This window comes from Cupressus sempervirens, chromosome 6 (genome assembly GCF_028749045.1).
Source record: "Cupressus sempervirens isolate cs-2001-9-10 chromosome 6, ASM2874904v1, whole genome shotgun sequence".
In the NCBI taxonomy this organism is placed as follows: Eukaryota; Viridiplantae; Streptophyta; class Pinopsida; order Cupressales; family Cupressaceae; genus Cupressus; species Cupressus sempervirens.
In genome coordinates this window covers 678,441,219-678,462,071 of record NC_143123.1, presented here as the reverse complement: position 1 = coordinate 678,462,071, position 20,853 = coordinate 678,441,219, and the positions used below count along the sequence as shown (strand labels likewise).

The window sequence follows — 20,853 nt, the reverse complement described above, 5'->3', positions numbered from 1 at the left end:
ATTATGACTAAATTGATGGTTGAGAGACTTAAGCCTCTTCTCAGCTCTCTGATCTCTCCAGAGCAAGGGGGTTTTGTCGAAGGAAGACAAATTTTGGATGGGGTTGTGATTGCAATGGAAACTATTCATTCTATGGCAAATTCTAAGGGCTATGTTTATGAAGCTTGACATGGCTAAAGCTTATGATCGGGTGAGCTGGGAATTTCTACAAGATATTCTTTTGGCATTTGGTTTTGCGGAGTGGGTGAACTGGGTTCTTAGCTGTGTGACTTCTCCTTCCTACTCTGTTCTTTTTAATGGGGAACCTTCTGATTTGTTTAATGCTTCTTGGGGACTTCGACAGGGGGACCCTTTATCTCCATATTTATTCATTATCATGGCAGAAGGTCTTGGACGATTCATTAAGTCTCAAGTGGAGCGGGGTCTTATTCAAGGTTGGAGTTGGGAAAACTTTCTCCCTTCCTATTCTCACCTTCAGTTTGTGGATGATACTGCATTGATGGGCATTGCCAGAATTAGTGAAGCTGAGAACTTCAGGCGAGCTCTAAATATCTACTTGAGGGCTTTAGGTCAGTGCGTCAATGATGATAAATTTTCTATTTACTTCTTCAATACCCCTCAGCCCATTCAAAATAGGATTGCTAGGATCCTAGGATTTCAGATTGGCTCTCTTCCTCTGATGTACCTTGGGGTCCCTTTGACCCTAGGGTCGCAGTATCGGATGTATTGGCAGGGGATCTTGGATAAGTTCCAGAGCAAAGTCAATCATTGGACTAATAGGTGGCTTTCTTCTGCAGGGAGAACAGTTCTTCTAAAAACTGTGGTGCAAACTCTCCCTATTTACAGATGTGTGCAAGTTCCCCCTTCCTCCTTTGTGAAGGATTTTGATGCTCTTTCTCGACAATTTCTTTGGTCGGGTACCCTCCTCTCTTCAAAGTGGAGCTTAGTGAAGTGGGAGGATGTTTGCAGGCCAAAGCATGCTGGGGGCCTTGGTCTCAGGTCTATGGCACTTGTTGTTGCGGCACTGGCCGCTAAGCTGTATTGGAAATGGTGCAACAATCAGCAGTTGATTGGGCCAGGATTCTTTCTCACAAGTATCTCCCTGGGGTTGATAGTTCAGATGTGTCGCGGATTGCTTTAGTGGGGAAAGGTTCTTGTGTTTGGAATAACCCTTAAGAGGGGAGCCTAGCTGATTAAGGAGGGTCTATTTTGGATTTGCAACAGTGGATCGGATGCTTTGTTTTGGCAGGACTCTTGGGATGGCCACCCACCTTTGATTACTAGCTTTCCCCATCTTCAGCCTCTTTGTCATGCTTTAACTAATGCTGGTTGGACTAAGGTGGAGCATTTTAAAACTGTCAAGCATTTGGCCCAAGTGCAGGTGACTTGTTGGAAAGATCCTCAAGATTGGCCGGATGGTGGATATGAAGAGGATCGCGCTATTCTTTCTCATGTCTTGGAGGATAGGTTTTGTAGCTCCCTCAAGGAGAGGGATGTTTTGGCTTGGAGTCCTAGTCGAAAAGGAAAATTCTCTGTGGCCCAGGGCTATGCTACCTTAGACAGGAACTTGCATGGTTTAGCAGAAGTGCACTGGTGGAAGAAGGTCTGGAATAATTTATCTTGGCCCAAATGTAATTTTTTCTTATGGTTGTTAGCCCAGAAGAAGTGTCTCACGTGGGAGAATATTCGCAAAAGAGGCTTCCAGGGTCCTTCTGTTTGCTTCTTATGCAAGCACAATGAAGAAAGTATCTCCCATATGTTTTCCTCTGTCCTTTCTCGAGGGAAATATGGCATAGATGGTGGGAGTCCTGGTGCCGTGGGTGTATCCATGCCACTTCTCTCATTGACTTTTGGGATAGCTTGGGTAGACCTCCATCGAAGACCTCCTTTCTACAGGTCGCCTGGACGGTTGGACCAGCTCTTATTCTTTGGAATCTTTGGTTGGAAAGGAATCGCAGAATTTTTTGTGATTCCAAATTGGATAGCCTTCAGCTGTGGAGGAAGATTCTTGGTAGGCTTCAGGAGACTATTTTCGCAAAATGTGATATGTCTAAAAGCATAGAGCTAGGTGATCAAGCTATTGTGAGGAATTTGAATCTAGATGGATTTAACCGGGGGCATTCTTTTGGAAGAAGGAAGAGTTATGGTAAACAACGGGTATGTAGGGTTGGGAGATGGGCCCCTCCCCCGGTTGGAATCTTGAAGATTAATACTGATGGTTCTTCTAGGGGGAATCCTGGTCATGCTAGCATTGGGGCTATAGGTAGAAATAATGAGGGTGGGGTGGTTTTTCTTTTCTCCATCTATAAGAGTCAGCACTCTAATAATTTGATGGAGGCCTTGGCCATTAAGTCTACTATTGAGAGAGGATGCTCTTTAGGCTGGAAGAAGATCATCTGTGAGTCGGACTCTCAGATTGTAGTTGATATGCTAAATAACCAGAGGTTGGAAAATGTTAATTGGGAGCTAGCCTCTTTGGTAAGACAGATTTTATATCTATGTTGTGCCTTGGAGTCTATCTCCTTTCGTCATATCCCTCGTGAATGGAATCATGTGGCAGATTGTTTGGCAAAGTGGGCTTCAGAGGATGTGGGTAGGTGGGATATTAGTGGTAGGGATGGATTACCTCCTGATTATTGTGGGATTATTGACCAGCTGTCATTGGAGGATAGGCATGTGTAGTGCTTCTGTGGGCCTCAGGCCTTTACTTTGTAATCTGAAGTTGATTGAATAAATTTTTACCCCTTTTCAAAAAATTAAAAAATTAAAATTGCATTTAGAACCAAAAATCGATTTTTTTTGCAATTTTCCTCATTTCAACAAAATTAAAAAAAATTCACCAAAGAAAAATTTGAGATTTTTCAAAAGACTTAAGTCTAATTAAAATTTCTCTTTTGAAAATTATCCAAATTTACAGAGTTAAAACCAAATTTTCAAAAGAAAACGTCTAAGTACAAAATTCACAACTTTATCCTACCAAGTTGAAATTAACTTAGAAAATTATTCGGCCTAGGGATGAAATTGATAGCTCTGGAAAATCAAGTTAAGAAAACCGGGTGAAAATAAGCTAAGCCTCCCCATATCTGTCCTGAAGGTGCCAAGGCGTGACATTTTCAAAACTCGAAAATTTTGGGCAATCCAAAAATTTGCCGAGGTGATTAAAAGAAAAAGGGGGTCCCCAAGATTTGGGGCGATGTGTGAAAACCTCACAACACTTGCCCATTTCGCCACAGGTGCACCTTGATTTTTATTTTTTTGCCTACAGCCTTCAAACATCTTTAAACAAACACCCAATAATTGTCCAAATGTGTGGTTGTGACCCTTCATAGCATGTGGGATCATCCAAATACGCATATCCAAGCTTCTTTAGCACACACCTGCACTGTGTGGATGTGGGTGAGGATGCAAATGCAAACTTAATCCTTTTTGCAACAGGTGTGCACCTTAATTTTTCGCCTACACCCTTCAGACATCTTTGGAAAATCCCCAAAACAAGGTCAATACATTTTAAAAACATTAAAAGTAAACAAAAAATTACAATTTTTTCTTTATTAACTCAACCATTTGCATCTTCTTTTGTGGCATAGCAGCACGGATAAAAATGAGCTTAGAATTCAAATTATCCACCTTATTGCTGCATATTGATGAGATGGACCTCTGTAATTTAGATGCTACAAACTCTGATACAAAAATTTTATTTGACCTTTAGTAAGTTTCATGCTTATCTCATGCTGTGAACTTCTATGTTCATAATCTTATTTGTTATTTTTTATGTTTAGTGATTCACTGATTTAGTTTTGATATTATATAGCATACCCAAGTTTTTTACACTTACATACATGGTTTTGGGTGTTTGCACCTGAGGATGTGTACCTGTAAGTGACTTGTCATTTGGCAGTGGATCCATGTAACCTCAGTACAAACCAAGACCACTGATGTATGTTACTCCTCAATTTTTTTGAGGTTATCTCGGGGTTGCAGAACAACACTTTTTATCTGATACCAAAATTTGTATTAATGGGTTTATGTTGAAAGAAGAATTGTTGTGTGTCCTAGCAGTCAACTCTCCACTCTTCACAGTTAAGTTCATCCTCAATTGCTTGAAATTCACAGGGCTCAACTTCCAAAGGGCTTAATTTGTATTAATGGGTTTATGTTGAAAGAAGAATTGTTGTGTGTATCCTAGCAGTAACTCTCCACTCGTCTTTAAAGTCCAGATCCCTATTAGTATTTACTTCAAACAGTTGAGTTCATTCTTGATTGCTTGAAATTCACAGGGCTCAACTCCAAAGGGCTTTCACAGAGCTATACGATTTATTCACAGGTTTGAAAACATATGAACATGATGAAAATATAAATGTAATTACCTGAAAGAAGACAAGAATAATAAAAAGTTTTGTTCCCTTGTAGTGTCAAACACAACAACATAAGTAGATATATAGCCAACAGATTGGTTGCTACATGTTGTGTCATTGAAGATATCTGTCATCCTTGAATAAGACATGCATTCAGTGACAATTTGAATTCTTGCGATATATTAGTTCTTCAAGTTTCTAAACAGAATTTCCATATACATGTCCTAGAGCATACTGACAAGGCAATCTAAGGACTGAATTCAGTTTTTTCTACATCATCTGCTCTCTGTTCTTGTGAAAGCTGTTACTGTATTTTTACTCCCTGGTGATTTCTGTTACAGTTTTGCTCCCTATTCATTTCCAGTTCATTTAGACAATTGTCTTCTCATTATGATTCGTGTCTATTATTAAGTTTATTTATATGAATCACACAACCTGCACGTGTCCCCTGGGCATACTTGTGCACCCAATCACAGCCACCACATTATACACAGCTAGAGCTATCATACAAGTTTATGGGATTATAGCTTCTATCAATAGTTATGCCATACTAAGTACTTATCTGATGCTCTATTCCCAAATAAACAATAGCTTCAATACATATACTACAGAGCCTCAAAGGGTCTACATCAGTAAACCCACTAGTTTGTCCCGCCTTTATATCCATTATCAAGAATTTGTTACAGCACCCAGCTCCTGTTATCACCCTATCCATTCCCAAATTGCCAAGGAACTCCGGAACTAAGGGAACTTTCTACCTGTCCCACTCCCAACTTAGTCCAAAACTTCCCACATCAACTTCTGGAGTGTGCCTTAATCAGTTAATCTATATTAAAATAAGTTTCATTTAATAAAACTACCAACAAAGGTGATGAGAAACTATGTAGTAAAAAAGCCAGTATTAGTTCTGACATTCCTGAAATATTACTTCTCAGCCTGGGTTCAGAATCTGATGCATAGCACTTCATGCATTCAAAGAAGTGGCTTTAACGATAACCCACAATCGCAGCGCACAAACAAACACAAATAACCCTAATCACTACAGACATTGTTTCAAAGCTAAATCTAACCACAGTGTCATGAAGCACCACTAAGAAGAAACACTATACATTCCTGAGCTCTAGGCCATTGCTTTTTGAAATGTGACATGCACCCAGGTCCTGCAGCTACATTTATATGCTCAGCTTGTGCCAATGTCAAATCCCACCGTACATACTAACTGCAGAGGGATGCAAGGATATCATAGCCACTGGTAAGTAAAATTCTGCAGATAGACACAGAAGTGTCACGTTCAAGCTGCATTGGAAGGTCATGAGATTCAAGGCTGTCATTAAGGAATGTAGTGTTTCCAAATAAAGCATTTGAAGAAATTGTTTGCATTCAGAAATCTGCAGCAACTGAAGTACATGTAATGGTTGACTGAGCACATAGAAAGAATGGTCAGAGACTTAGAGTGATGGGTAAAGCAAAGTTCTCATAGTAATTCTGAGCTGTAACCAACACTGGCAGCTTCCAATCACCATTTTCTTTTACATGCATCTGAGAATGCACGAAGCTGTTATCACTATCCTGAGAGACTCAAATCAATACAAAGTTGAAGGTGACAAAACCTTCTCAAAGGGTGGCACCTGCATGAATTCAATGCCAAAGCAGAAGGCCTTCAAAGTGCTTAGCCTACAATAATACTCCCAAATCACACCTTTTAATCATCCAGAGGTGGTGGTGAAATTGTTCGAGGTACCAAATAAGTGAGCCAAGATTGTTCTTTACAAAAAATTCTTTAACCTTGAAGCCAGATTGGGTGAAAATGAGTCTTTGGGAGGTTTTCAAATCAAGACAAAGACCCTCTAAAAACTTTAGACGTCAAAAAGACTGAGTGGTGGATTGAAAAGTTCAAGATCTTTCATGCACCATGATCAATCAATCTTGGGTGTTGGCAGAAGAAGACGGAGGAGGCAGATATAATACATCTATTTGTCCCACAAACCTATAGTGTCCAGAGGATATAAATAGAAATAAGTATCTTACATAAGACATGATCTATGGACACCTTGCACAGTCACCAACCAGTAACAGATTCCTTTAGTGCTTTGTGGTGACAGCAGTTCAGTGATTTATCATTTATCGCCTGGTAGCAAACACTTGGTAACTTACAATTAGCAGCCTTTCATGGTGGTCAAACTCCTGTTGCAGTCAAAGGACCACAACAAAATAAATTTTAAAAGCAAGTCATAAATGTAAAGTTTATTGAATTAATAATGTAATGATAAGTACAATACCAAAATAAAGCCAAAAGTTTACCATCTTGATACCATTTTTTTGCTTTACATGAAAATGTCACAACTACAATGAAATACAAGGAGATAAGATAAGATAAATATATAAATGTCCAACAAAAGACCACACAAGGGTCTATGGGACTGAAACGCATACAAGATAAAAGACCACCAGCAACAAGAACACCAAATGGTGTCTGGAAAAAAGCAAATGGGAAAAACAAGAAATGCAAGAAGCAAGGAGCAAATGAATGGGGCAAGGACTAAGGGTCCTTCCTCGGCAGAAAAAAGAAGCGCCGCAGGGTATGGGCTAGGGTGAGCAAGAGCCCCACGCCACCATCGAGAAATGTTGGGAGGGTGCCGCTGACAAATATAACCACTACGAAGCCTCACAAATCTGGAGTGACTAGTGGTGGTAGCACAGGATGGCAACTTCATCCCACATGTCAGAGACAAGGGAGAGAATAAAGTGTTGATGAGTTGGACTAGGGCCTCTCTCTGGGGGAATAAGAACTGCAAAGTGTGGTCATGGAACTGCATAGTCTCTTTGAGATACAGTGCAAGGCATCTCTGGTCCGTGTAGCTGAAGAAGGCCGCAAGGGAACTACACTCCTTGAATAAGCAATAGAATCTCCCACAGATCTCGTAGTAGGCAGGACAGTGAAAGATGAAATGGATCTTCGTCTTGGTCGTACCCAAGGTGCACAAGTGACAAGTCTAGTCCTCTCTATCAATGTGATGATTTGTCTAAATCCGAAGCCGGTGGGAGCCAATCCTGAAGGAACAAAGGGAGATGCATAAGGCATGGCACCAACACCAAGACAAGTAGCTAGGGCGCACAATAATACCGTGTTGGATAACAAGGAAGTGCTCAGCATAAAACGCCATCTTCAAGCATAACCGACCTATAGGGTTACACCGCGTCGTTTTGATGTACTATCTATAAATGTCAAGTTTGACATGTTTGTTCAACTCCTGTTGTGAGAGGAGGTGAACAGGAGCATCAAGCGAGAACTGGAAGGGGAGGAGGTGAGCGGGAGCATCAAGCGAGAACTGAAAGGGAGGGAGGTGGTCAATATTGATCCCAATCAAGCTCAACAATGAAGAAGCTTGCGCAAACCAGCAACGGGCACAGTAGGTCGGATCGAAATCCACCACAGTGACAGAGGAACAATAAGCCAAGTAAGAGTATCTATGTCGGTCACCCGCAAAGTCCACAAAACCACGAAGATGGTTAAGAAACCAAATCAGATCGAAAATGGCGGCCAATCAAAACATGTCACATGAAATGAAAAAGTCAAGGAGTTCACAATACCAATATTAGGCATGTTCATACTGATGGAGCCAAAATTCCTCAGTCTCCACTCTAATTTGAAGGGTGCAGCACAGTGATTTTTTTTAAGGCAGTGATGCTTCTACTGATCACCTATATACGCTTGAAGCAGAGCTTGCATTACTTTTAATGGTTGGCTACGGATATAAGAAAAGGGCACAAATTTTATTTGCAATGGGTATTTTGGAATGCCTTTCATCATGTAGATTTTTGGACGTTTACCTAATGGAGGATTCAAAGTGTGCACATGCATTGAAGACGGGATTTAACTTCCCATCCCAGCATAAATTACACCATCAAATTGTGCCGTCAGTGCTAAGATTGGTCCTTTGCCTTACACAATTGGCTGACATGTCAGAATATTTTGAGGAATCCAATAAAGTCATCTGTGAGATCAGAAAGTTTGTTATAGCACATCAGGGTCTTTTTGGTCATATTCTCGGAGATGAAGATCCTCAAGTACATGTTCAGTCACTGGAAAAGTTGGAAATCACCATTGCTATACTATCTAAGGTGTGGCCTTTTGAAGAAAAGGATGAATGTGGAATAGTTCAAGCACTCTTTAAAGTCATCTGTGTTTTCTTTTCTGAGGATACCATGTCTAGGAGCAAATACATAACATATATTCGAAATTCGAAAAGGACTGTAAATGCTAGCTGGAGTTCCAGTTCGGTTCTGACACACAAAGTTATCATGAGTCTCTGCAGACATGGATCCTTTTCAGACCACCAAGCTCGATATAGGACCAGTTGCTATAAAAGAAGAATTCAAAAGGATACAAACACGGATCAATTTATTTGTTTAGGTTTGATTACTAATATTTGTTGTCCTGTTGTGCCTGTTGCAGGAACTGCATACAACAAGAAGGAATACTGCACACAGTAACAAAGGTCAAGAACAATTGTTCGAATCTTTGAAGGAACCGTCAAATATGAAGATAATTTCCATGACTTAGTAGGAAGAGCATTCAAAGGCTGAAGCGATACCAATATCAAATACGAATGGACTGCTTAAAAATACGCATGAGGAATAGTTATCAAATGTAATTCATTGTGAGTTTGAAATGCCATCAGTTTAAATTGATATGGAGTCAAGGAACAAACATGGTGAAATAAATTGGATATAGATACAATGGTTTCTTACAGATAAGGAATATGCTCGAACTGATGGACAGAGATATCGTCGGGGGCTCTTATTATATAGTACCCACAAATGCACTGGTTTCCAGCGTTTTTAAAAAAAGGGCAAATCACTGGTCAACATTGGCAGCGGCAAAGGAGAAGTTTGACAATGGTGGTCAAATCAACGGAAAGAAGACTTGTACGTCTGAATCTGTTTATCAATAGAAGTCTGCCCGTGTCCGTGCTTGAGGCCATTAAATGTGACTTTCTTGGATCCTAGTTTGGAAGGATGTGCATGAGTTTGGAGTTTCTGCAAGGGATTGTGTCTGACTTGCGATAAAAATATTTCAAACACGTGGAATATGTATCCAAAACTGTGGACGCCAGAATACCATGCCGTCAATGGAGATTGCTCAGTTTTTATCATGCGTGGTTTGCACAGGATTTTGCTTGCAGTAATCTCTTGTTGGGGTTTAGCAAATACGGAAGAAATAAGCACAATTATTCGTCTGTTGGAAGAGCCATCAGAAAATTGGAGTTAGCAACTGATTTGATAGAAGTGCATGTGGTTTTCTGAGATGCTTAGACCCAATATAGTGTGGGCGGGTTTCGCTGGAGGAAAACCGTTAAATGCCATTTTTTATCATTGCCTGACAAATCATTTATAATGTTTCCTTTTGTTTCATCGCAGGAAGGCCAATGATACGCATATCAAAGGGATTCCGCATGGATTAAACACGTTCATACGCCAGTAGGAGGTATAATGTTCGCAGGTGGATCAAGCACAGAGAGAAATGGATCGTTCAGCAATAGGAGTTCATTTTATTGATTGTTTGAGCATACACCACGTTAAAAGGAAGGAGGTGGTTGCTGATAAAACAACTGCAGATGGTGAGATTCTGAAATATGATTATCAGATATGTCGCAAAGACTTTGTGTGAAGATTCGCTATACTGGGCATGTTGGTGTGCATGCGAAGAAAAATTAAAAGGAGAGCCCGAGATGTTTTGAACTAAGCGATAATGAAATTAGCAGCGCTAGAATATAGAAGGGATAATAGTTTAAAATCCAGTTACACTTAATGTTATTAAAATTTAGTTTAAGGCTGATTAGTTTCTATGAAAGGGTGCAGTGTTCCATAAGAAAACAGACACCCTTACAGTGTCTATAAGTATGTGATGAAAAAATCAAAACAAGACACCACAAACAATTATTCAAAAAAATCATCTGCATTATAAGGCATACAAGCTGTAAAATTCTCTTTGCTGGAAGAAGTCAAATTTGATCTAAGCTCCAGGATATTGAAATTATTGGGCATATTGTCAATATTGTGTAAAGTAAGATCGTGTTGAGTGGAGCATCTACGATTGAATGTCTTCAACACAAATGTTCCTGCAATATAATCAGTAAGGTTTCATTTGGTTTTGAGAGTCAAATGTCATAGTTCGTCCTTTATGATTTTTTGTTTTTCTACTGATAATTTATTATTGGGATAAGTAGATTAAATTATTAAGTCGCTGTTTAAGCCTGATAAATACAAATATTGTGAAATATTAAAGTTGTTTCCATCTTTGTATCTATTTTGTCTTTTTAAAATTTAAAAACATTATAGACTGGTTTTAATATGCATAGGACGAAATAATTGAACTCATCCCAGTAATTAAATTGTTCATAGATTTAATATTATCATAAAGTTGTACATTTTAAACTTATAAATCTGACTCTATTACCCATCTGAATTTCGGCACTGATCTTTAATTGCTCATTCTTTCCTTATCTGTTTGCTGGCAATATTTTGATCTTCTTATGCTAAGGGTTTAATATCTTTTTGTTTTAATAATTCATTTTAATTTTCCTCTCAGCAATTCACAGCTCTACTACAGCAAATAAATTTGAAGATTAGTCAACCTTCAAAATTTGAAGATTAGTCAACCTTCGTAATTCAGAAGTTTTTTCCTTAGAATCTTGCCATTTAAGGAGATTGCCTTTGCATTATAATCTATTCGCTATAAAACATCTTGGATCCAAGTTCTGCTGTCCAGGATCAGGTGTACAGGCCTTGGTTTAGCAGAGCCAAAAGCGTAGAGGATCTAAGTCAATTTGATTGATCCTGTCAAGTTGGCCAAAATCGATTAGATATCACAGCATCGAGCAGGCAAGGCTCGTAGGTTTCTAATCAATGATTTTGATAACCAACAGATACAACGAGCAGGGCTTTTAGGAGTGTCAAAAATTCAGATGAGCACCATAATCAGCGACTCCACTCACCATCAGCTGATGAAAGTTGGTGAGAAGAAACTATTTCATGGTGTGGCTCTCCAATGATCCAAATTAACTTACTAGTGCTGCTCTACCACTTGTTGACAGCAACAAGAATCTGACCACTATAAAAGTTTTGTCAATAGATAGTAAATCCAAGTGATCACCATTAAATGGTAAATCACCACTGAACTCTAGAACAAGTCTTGCTTTGGTCATTTTATTTACCAACGAAGGATTATTTTAAACTATATATTTTTTATTGCTTAAGGAATGTGGAAGTATCACACATGATACATTTCAATATTCATCTAACTGCTTATGCTTCCATCCAAGAATGATCAATGGAGCCACTTGGAGAGGTTGAAGCTTTGAATCCTCCACTCAACTGTTTGGATCTCTCATGTTTTAAAAAGCACATTTGTCTTGATTGTAGACTACCCAAATATTCATTTTCACCTAGAGCAAGATAAAGGTCATCTCTGGATGACCTGAGCACATTGCTCAAGAGTATAATCATAAGCCAAACACTTCGAAGACATTTTGCTCCCACCTCAAACCCACATAATACCTAACCTTTGAGAAATCTGTGTCGCCCTCAACTTTCTATCTCAACACTTTTTGAAATACTTTGAATCCATTCGTCTTTCAAGATACTACCTACACATCGATGCACAAAAAAATTGACTTCTGTGATTTATCTTTATTGGTTGACTCGAACTATTTTCAAGAACTAATCTTTGTCCATTGATTTAATCATTCTTTCTATCTCGATTTGTGATTACCTATAACTCAATCAATCTTGTTTTCTACATGCTAAAAAAAATCCTTTAATAACTTTTTTAGCAATGGCACATTCCTTCACTACTCCCTGCAATTTCATGTATCCTTAAAAGTTTAAAACACAACTTGAATATCACAATCTTGTACATGATGATCTACAAAAATCCTTCCCAATAGTTATGTTATTTATTCAATCTTGTGCATGCACTGTATAAGTACTATTGTAGATTGAAGACTTGTTGTAAGATAATCAAGTTTCACCAAGCTCTCATTCGCTTGCTCACTTATTTTCTCTAATAGAACTTCTCTTCTTGTGCAATTGTTGGAAAGACAAGTAACAGGGGCTTTATCCTCATTAGAGCTGATATGGTGAAAATCAGAAAAAGTGATCCTACGCACTACTATGTGCATCAACCTAGAATAAAAACTCATTTTTTACACAAGTCATTAGGATAGGTGTGAATGGATTTGAGTTCAGACCTCAGGGGAGAGCGAAATAGTCGTAGACCTTGCCTAAGTTGTTTATGATAGTTTAAAAGAAGCAAATATGATCAAGTTTACCAAAATACGAGACTTGCAAAACAGAATTTCAGATATGGAAATGAAATGTTGCATCAACTCTGTGACTAAGAACTGGAGAAAACTGTGTCGGAAAGAGCATTGGGTGTTCTAGTCCAGGATAGCAGATTGCGGATGAAAGTGACTGGAATGAACTCAGTGTTAAATATTTTAGCTGTATATGATATTTCGAACACTATAATTTAGCATTGGCAAATTTGTATTACTTATTAATTAACATGCCTCTGGAAGTTCTTTGTTTTACGCATCTGCTCCAGGTGTATTATATTACATATTCTCTTACATTCCAGGTACCACAAATTGACTGGCAACAGTTACAAAGAAGTCTCTTATCTGGCAGCGGTTACATTTCTGGCTAAGAGATTATCGAATGAAAGCAACTCGACTTAAAGGAAAAATGGCTAGCATGTGGGTGCTCATTTCTTTCTTCTCTCCTCCATCACCGACAACTCTTGTCAGTCTTATGCTATTAAAAAAGCGTGCAGCTGGGTCATTATATATGATCGATCTTCATCTATCAGCTGCGGTTGTTCGTTTTTCTGGAAAATGGAATCTGTTCTTTGGTGAGCTTTCTTGTGAAAAACGGCACAATATTCTTTCTTCCCTATTGATTCACGGGTTTATATATTTGTTGAAGACTTCATCAGAGAGTTTATTTTTTATCTTATCACAGTTGTGTTCAATCAACAGGAAGCTGTGATACTGTTTTCTCTTATGTATTCTGTATCTTTGACTTTTCAAGTCTTGATCAGAGATGTTACAAAGGAGTGTTTTGTTCATGCATTTATAGAGATGAAGCTCTGACTTTTGTAAGGAAATTTTTTTCTACATTAATAAAGGATTCATTTTGAGGCTGGATTGTTTCCCTCATTGCAGAGGGTTTTTCCCAGGATACATGCAGATGTTTGCTTTTCTGTTTCTAGTCTAGAATTAACACTCAGGAGGTCTCTGGGGTGCCACCTTGTAAATCTCAGCTGAAACTGGAAGGGCAGCAGCATCTTGGTGTTTTTTTAGCCCATTTGAAGTCTGAAATTGTTCACTGCAGTCTACACCATAGTTGGAAGACTCTCACTCGGCAACAACTTGCCAAGTACCTAAAAGTTTTTTCGGGAAAAAATAGGCCAATTTTTTTTTTAAAAACTTGGGAAAACTCAGGAACCTAAAAAACAGCTAAAATTTAAATAAAAATACATTTTTTTGCAAATTCCAATGAGAAGATGCATTAATAAGTTAATAAAGGAGAACACGAAAGAGACAAGCAGAGTTTAGATATATATAAATGCATAGTGGGTACAAAATCGCATCTCATGTGGAATGTTGATGGCGGGAAGCAAAATAGTAAATACTTTTTGTCAAAAAAATGTTTTTGGCTTTAAATTGCTGTGGCCGAGTTGTTTTGTAAGACTCAACGAGTTTTTTCCAAATACTTGGCGATTAAACAGCGAGTTTTTTGAAAAAATTGGCAATTTTTTTCTGCAAGTAAAACAGCCAAAAACTCACCACCAAGCAAAACTCCGCAATTAGTGGCAAATCGCCGAGTATTTGGCGATTATGCCAACTATGGTCTACACTGTCTGACTGATTTGTTGTCTCAATCACAATGGAAGATCTAAAGCCCTACCTTGGATTGTATAGGACCTTGCCTAAGTCAAAACATGTTGTTGTTCCCATCTCAACAACAACTATGATGAGTGTTAAAGAGTGTGTGCCCTTAAGGCAGCAAAGGCAAATAAATAATAATTATGTCAAAATGATAATATTACCTTACATGTGAAGCCCTAGGTTGGATTCCACACAAGATTCTGCAAATGTGATTACATCACATGAAAACATGTAGAAAAGAGTATTACTTCAAATGTACTTGATCATATGCTTGATATTTTCTCAGATATTTCAACTCTGGACTTTGATTGCTAGATCCTTACAAGGCATGGTGTATATGAAGATTCATTGGAAGTGTCATAGGGCCTTCAAATGAAAGGGAATCACTTTTGTATGTGACTTGTGTTTCCGTCAATAATGAAGGACAGAGGAGCCGACATAGAACCACCACCACTAAGGACTCAACACTGATTTTTGAATATTAAAATTTGTAACCAACTTAGGAGGACAAGGTTGTTGGACGCCCTAGTCCAACCCTATTAGGCTGCACAAAGGTCAAAGCACTAGGAGATGAGACCAATGTTGCCAATTCGGACCCAGCTTGAGCCTATTTGCACGTAAGCAAACACATCCTCCAAAACGAGTACTAAACATAGTGTAAAATTGTAGATAATATAGAATTTACAATATTACAAGGGCAAAGTTTGCATTTCACTTCATGTTCCTCTACTAGTATTGTCACTACAAGAAACTTCAAACTCTGAATGCACAAGTGATTTTGTAGATTTAAATCTATTTGATATAAAGACCTATAACAACCCCCACACTATGCAACCACTTGAGTGTTCACATGCCAATAGTTTGAAATTGAGTAGGTTATGACAACTAGGGTTTAGGGCTAAGTTTGTACGTTTCTGACTCTGGTTTAAAACACACAAATATTGTCATAGTAGCATTATCCAAGAACAAATTACATTTAATGATGAGAACCAATAGCCCAGCTATCTCACCCTATTAATCGGAATCCTCACCCACATGCTTGGGTCATTTAAATACTAGCCGATACTCATTCCAAATGAAGTCAAACTTTGAAATAACCACGCACAATCCAAAAAAACAAAAAAACTAAGCTCAAGTAACTGAAAAACCCACAATTTTTTCCTAGCTTTTTAATTGTCATGAACTAATAATTGCAGTTTTGTGATTTTAAGAGTTTTGAGCACCTTTTATTTTATGAACTTTTCCTTTTCTAAAGCTATGTAATTCAATTCCATATGTACTTTCAATTTTTCCAGCCATAGCCATGTAAATATAATGCTACTTGGGAAAGAGGATAGGTCTAAAGGACAAGGGGACCAAGGGCCTAGATTAGAGGCCAGTAATGGGACAACAATGCAAATTTATAGGACAGTAATGGGACAATGATGCAAATTTATTTTGTACATAAACAACAGATAGAAAATTGTACAAGGAATAACATATAAAACTTCAAAAGATCAAACATACCACACCAAGCAATGAAAATGTTGAACATCAATATATTTATATTATTTTCAAAATGACGATTAGATTCAAAATCCAAATAAAATTGGTTAATGGTCCAATGTCTTATATCATCAGCCATCCCCAAAATACACACCAAACTCATCACTCAAACTGCTAGACTCCTCAAGCTCTTTCAAACCAACACAACATGTGCTCAATTGATGAGAAATCAACAATGCAAAAGATATTCACTTGCTTTGTAAGAATCATGATTGGTGGAGTTTAGTTATTGTGCACAAGTAAGCAGGGCAAAGGCCATTAGTGCCTTTGCATGTCACAAGGGCCAGGTTTTGATGTCTAGATTGAATTACCTCCTTTTGTGAGTTGGACTTGAGGTTCTTTGTTTTAGTAGAGCAAGATGAGAAAATTCAAACTCGTCATGAAGGAGAGGTGAAGGGGGGACCTAAGTTAATTTCATTTCTTTGTCTTAGAAAAGCCTTCATCTCTCCTTCTCAGCAAGATTGAGAGTGACCAGCCAAGGCACAAAGAACTACAAAATTATCAATTGGGTGGTGAGTCTGGTGACAATTGGAAAGCAGCTCAAGATCATTGAAGGTATTGCAAATGATAATGATTGTGCCTTTCAAACTCAACATGTCGAACTAATTGATTTGATGGACAATTTCTTTTGCAATGTTGTTAAAGGTTTCACATTTTTTGCTCTATAAAGGAGGAATAACTTCTTGTGTTCATTAGATAGTCCAGCATTTAGCTTTTTTTTTTCAAATATAGATGTACTAGAGCTTGTTATGATCCTAGTACGGTTCAAGTATTGAAGATGAGGACATGTTCTACAATGTGTCCTGACGACTTGGCTAAGAGCGCGTGCAGAAAGTCAAACACTGGTAGCAGTTATTTGTAATTTACAGAAGACAATTTGCAGATAGTCCCTGAGAAGTGGTTTCTGGTGTTCAAATTATATCTCCTATCAGGAATAAAATCTGGATGAGCAAAGTTAGACAGGGACAAAAGACAGCCTGATAATGACGTCAGCAAGTGCATGAAGCCCATGGTTGTACGTGTGAGAAGTTGTGAAGATTGTGAGCCGACAATGTTATGTAATTATGAAAAGGATGTATTGTAGCGTGGTATCTCAATGAGGTCCTATTGTAATTAATTGGGGAAAGCCTCAAGGCCGACTGAATGAATTGTTTTGAGGACTTGGTATAAAGGAAGGATTGTTTCCTTGGTTGTAAAATAGGATGTAAGCGAATTGTATTGAATTTGTGAAGATTGGTAAATGCGAGTAAGTGATCAAAGGGATCATTGTAATGCAAAGTTAGAGATCTGGTATTGAGATCTAAGAAGTGTTTTGGTGCAGTATTGGAAACGTAAGAGGACAGAGCAAGAGTTCGAGTTGTTGAGATCAGTTGCATTTCTGTTATTCTGAAAGGAATAATACATAGGCCAATTGGACAGTAAGTTCGGTGGTCTTGCCCCTGAAGTTGTTTGGACAGTGGATCATTTTGCCTTCTACAACTCTTAACAAGATTGGAATATCCTCACAATGATTCAAAGTCTCCTAAGAGGGATTGATTTGTACTAAATGTATTTCATTGGCTCCTCACAAAGTCCATCCTCTTGCAAGGAACACTTATATTAGTACCTCATTTTGTGGGTACCATCCCTACTGGGGTTTTCCCTTTGATCAAGGGTTTTCCTAGTTAACATATCTAGTGTTATTGTGTATGTGTATTTTCTTATGGTTGTTGTTTATATCAATCACATGTTTAAAGTTTAATAAAGTCAATAAAAGTTGTAATGATCAAATAATTGATTCACCCCCCCCCCCCCCCCAAGTTATCTTAGTGGACTTTACGTTCTAACAATTGGTATCAGAGCATCAGGTCCTTGAAGGAAAAGCTTAATAGCTTAAGCAAACCAATGGCGGGTCATTTCAAGAAAGAAAGTACTAAGTTTGATGAAGTAAATTTTGATATTCAAATGATGGAGTTCCTTGGTGAGTTATCAAAATTATGTACAGAATAGAACATTGAAATTCTTGATTTAGAATCTTTTTGTTGCGTACAAAACAATAGCCCTTCCTTATCAAAGAGTGCAAGCACCAGTGCAGATTATACTAGTAGTAGTAGATCCAGATTTGAAGAAGATAGAAAGATTGAGGAAGTAATTGCTTTGCTTGTGAAGAGAAAACTAGATGGTAAGAAAATCTTTAAATGTTAAACTTATAATGAGTTTGGTCATTTTGCTTCTAAATGTCCTAAGAGAGTAAAGAATAAGAATAATTTCAAGTCTAGAAGGCCTAGAGAATGTTTGTATGCAAATGATGATGATGAATCTAAAGAAAAGAGTGAAAGTGATCATGAGTTAGGCTTTGTTGCTATAAAGGAAGAAAATCTTGAAAAGGAGTCAAAGAAGAGAAAGCCCTAGTGTTGCAAGTTGAGAAGAAAGCTGACTGGATCATAGACAATGGTTGTTCATATCATATAACTAGTTGAGCGTTAAGCCCGTGGTCGTAAGTGTGAGAAGTTGTGAACACTGTGAGCCGACAGTGTTTTGTAATTATGAAAAAGAAGCATTGTAGCGTGTTATCTTAATGAGGTCCTATTGTAATTAATTGGGGAAAGCCTTGAAGCCGACTCAATGAATTGTTTTGAGCCCTTGGTATAAAAGAAGGATTGTTTCCTTGGTTGTAAAATAGGATGTAAGCAAATTGTATTGAATTTGTGAAGATTGGCAAATGCGAGTAAGCGATCAAAGGGATCATTGTGATGCAAAGTTGGAGATCTGGTATTAAGATCTAAGAAGTGTTTTGGTGCGGTATTGGGTATGGTAAGAGGACAGAGCAAGAGTTCGAGTTGTTGAGATCAGTTGCATTTCTATTATTCTAAAAGGAATAATACAAAGGCCAATTGGATAGTGAGTTCTATGGTCTTGCCCCTGAAGTTGTTTGGACAGTGCATCCTTCTACCTTCTACAACTTCTAACAAGGTTGGCACAACTCCCAACAGGGTTGGATTCCCCTCACAGGGATTCAAAGTCTTCTAACAGGGACTGAGATGTATTGAATGTATTTCATTGGCTCCTAACAGAGTCCATCCTCTTGCAAGAAACATTTATATTAGTACATCATTTTGTGGGTATCATCCTTATCGGGGTTTTCCCTCTGATCAAGAGTTTCCCTAGTTAAAATATCAGGTGTTATTGTGCATGTGTATCTTCTTATGGTTGTTGTTTATATTGATCACATGTTTAAGATTTAATATGATTGATAAAAGTTGTATTGATCAGATAATTGATTCACCGCCCCACCCCCACCTCTCAATTATCTTGGTGGACTTTACTTTCTAACAATTCCCTCACTTACATGTCAAAAAAAATATGGATCTGATATGAAAAAGGATTCAAATTTAGAGATGGCATAAAAAATGCTGCACTACATTGAGTAACAAGCTTGGAATTTAGAGATATCATCCAATTGGTATCTCCAAAAATACTTATCTTCCTATGTTTTCCTCTAATTTTTTATAAATCCAATGGATTAATGGACATTTCCTTCTAAAAACAACCAAAAATACTTATCTTCCTATGTTTTCCTCCATTTTTTAATAAATCCAATGGATTAATGGACATCTCCTTCTAAAAACAACTGGATTTAGGATCGTTATTTATTTAGAATTTAATTTAGTTTTTTACTGTTAAGTTGTAGAGTCTCCAAGATGGCCAAGGGACAGACAAAAGATGCTAGGAAGTCTAAAAAGGACCAAAACAGGGTGTTCTCAACCTCCGTCCTTCATTTTTTAGGATATCCCCCTTGAATTTTTCACAAAAGGGAGTGCAGAGGTAGTATTCCCTACAAATTGACAAGTCCAAGATATCAATTATGTACATATAAGGGAAGTATCCGCATGGAACACTTAAAAACCATAAAAATGCCTCTAAACCCATACCTGGTAAACAAAATTAAAATAACAATAAACTTCGTTGATAAGACCCCTAAATACCCTAATTATCCATTTAAGATCATGGTACACTGAAAGCTCCCATAAAAAATATTATTAACTTCCCTAATACCCTAATTGTCCACTTAAGGGCTTGAAATAAAACCATACCAGAGATAATAGACATAACAGGACACAAATACGCCCAATTGCCAATTCAAACTAGTTTAAAATCCAAGCTTCGGAAAATCAACATTAAATACCACAGATATTCTCAAAATTCATTCAAAGCCGTGTAAAATCATACCGATAAAAGTAGTGCAGTGTCTAGAGCCTGAGGATCCTTGAAGGTAACGAAGGCCACTTGAGAATGCTCACCATCACTGCCATAAACCAAAAATAAATAAATAAGACAATTTCAAAATAACTTAAAAAATAAAGAGGGCGCGCAAATGAAAACGAAAAGAGTGGGAAAACAGAAGAAACATGCAAATTACTCTTGCAGCTGGATATGATCTATGTCTCCTGAGAATGAGAAAAAATCCTGGATGTCCCGTTTGGTTGCCCTTTTTGACACATTGGAGACTCTCACAGTATTTGTCTGCAATGATATCCATTACATGAGAAAGAACCAAAAAAATAAAAATCAATTAATTATGCACAGATCTGAACCATTTTTCCACCAAAATCTCTTTTGAAAAAATGGGTTTACCGCCATTTCAGCAGGAAATTGAAATCAAATGGATTTGGCGCTGCGCAGGCGTAGTTTTAGAAGGGATCTTTGATTCTTTGTGAATGTGTATATTCTTCGCGGAGTCGAGCAAACGGCCTCTTGATTAAATGATCAGGCGAGAAAGTATGTTTTATACTGAAAAGATTTCTTTTTTTATTATTCTTATTTGTTTATGAAATACTTTCTTCTGCTCGTGGTCCTCGCGTAATCGGAATGCAAAACTTCTGGGCGAAGGTATTATTAACCTACACTTCCCAAATTTTGTGGTCGGGCGAATTTTAATTGGGCAGAATTCTGGCATTTTATGGGAGATGGCTAATTATTTTTTCATTTTTCCTTTACAAAATTTTAAAAAAATTTAACAT

At 37.8% G+C, this 20,853-nt stretch overlaps 1 protein-coding gene across 1 annotated transcript in view; it reads right to left on the bottom strand.

Moving 5' to 3' along the window:
* Nucleotides 1-20,593, bottom strand: part of LOC149554010 (binding partner of ACD11 1-like) — a 28,576-nt gene extending 7,983 nt beyond the window's left edge. The window contains exons 1-3 of the mRNA XM_089789333.1: nt 20,468-20,593; nt 20,253-20,356; nt 20,063-20,138 (exon numbers count right to left, since the gene is read on the bottom strand). Coding sequence (XP_089645459.1) covers nt 20,063-20,138; nt 20,253-20,356; nt 20,468-20,473 — 186 coding nt within the window. The 5' untranslated portion in view covers nt 20,474-20,593. The remainder of the gene's footprint in view (nt 1-20,062; nt 20,139-20,252; nt 20,357-20,467) is intronic.
* Between the last annotated feature and the right edge of the window lie 260 nt (nt 20,594-20,853).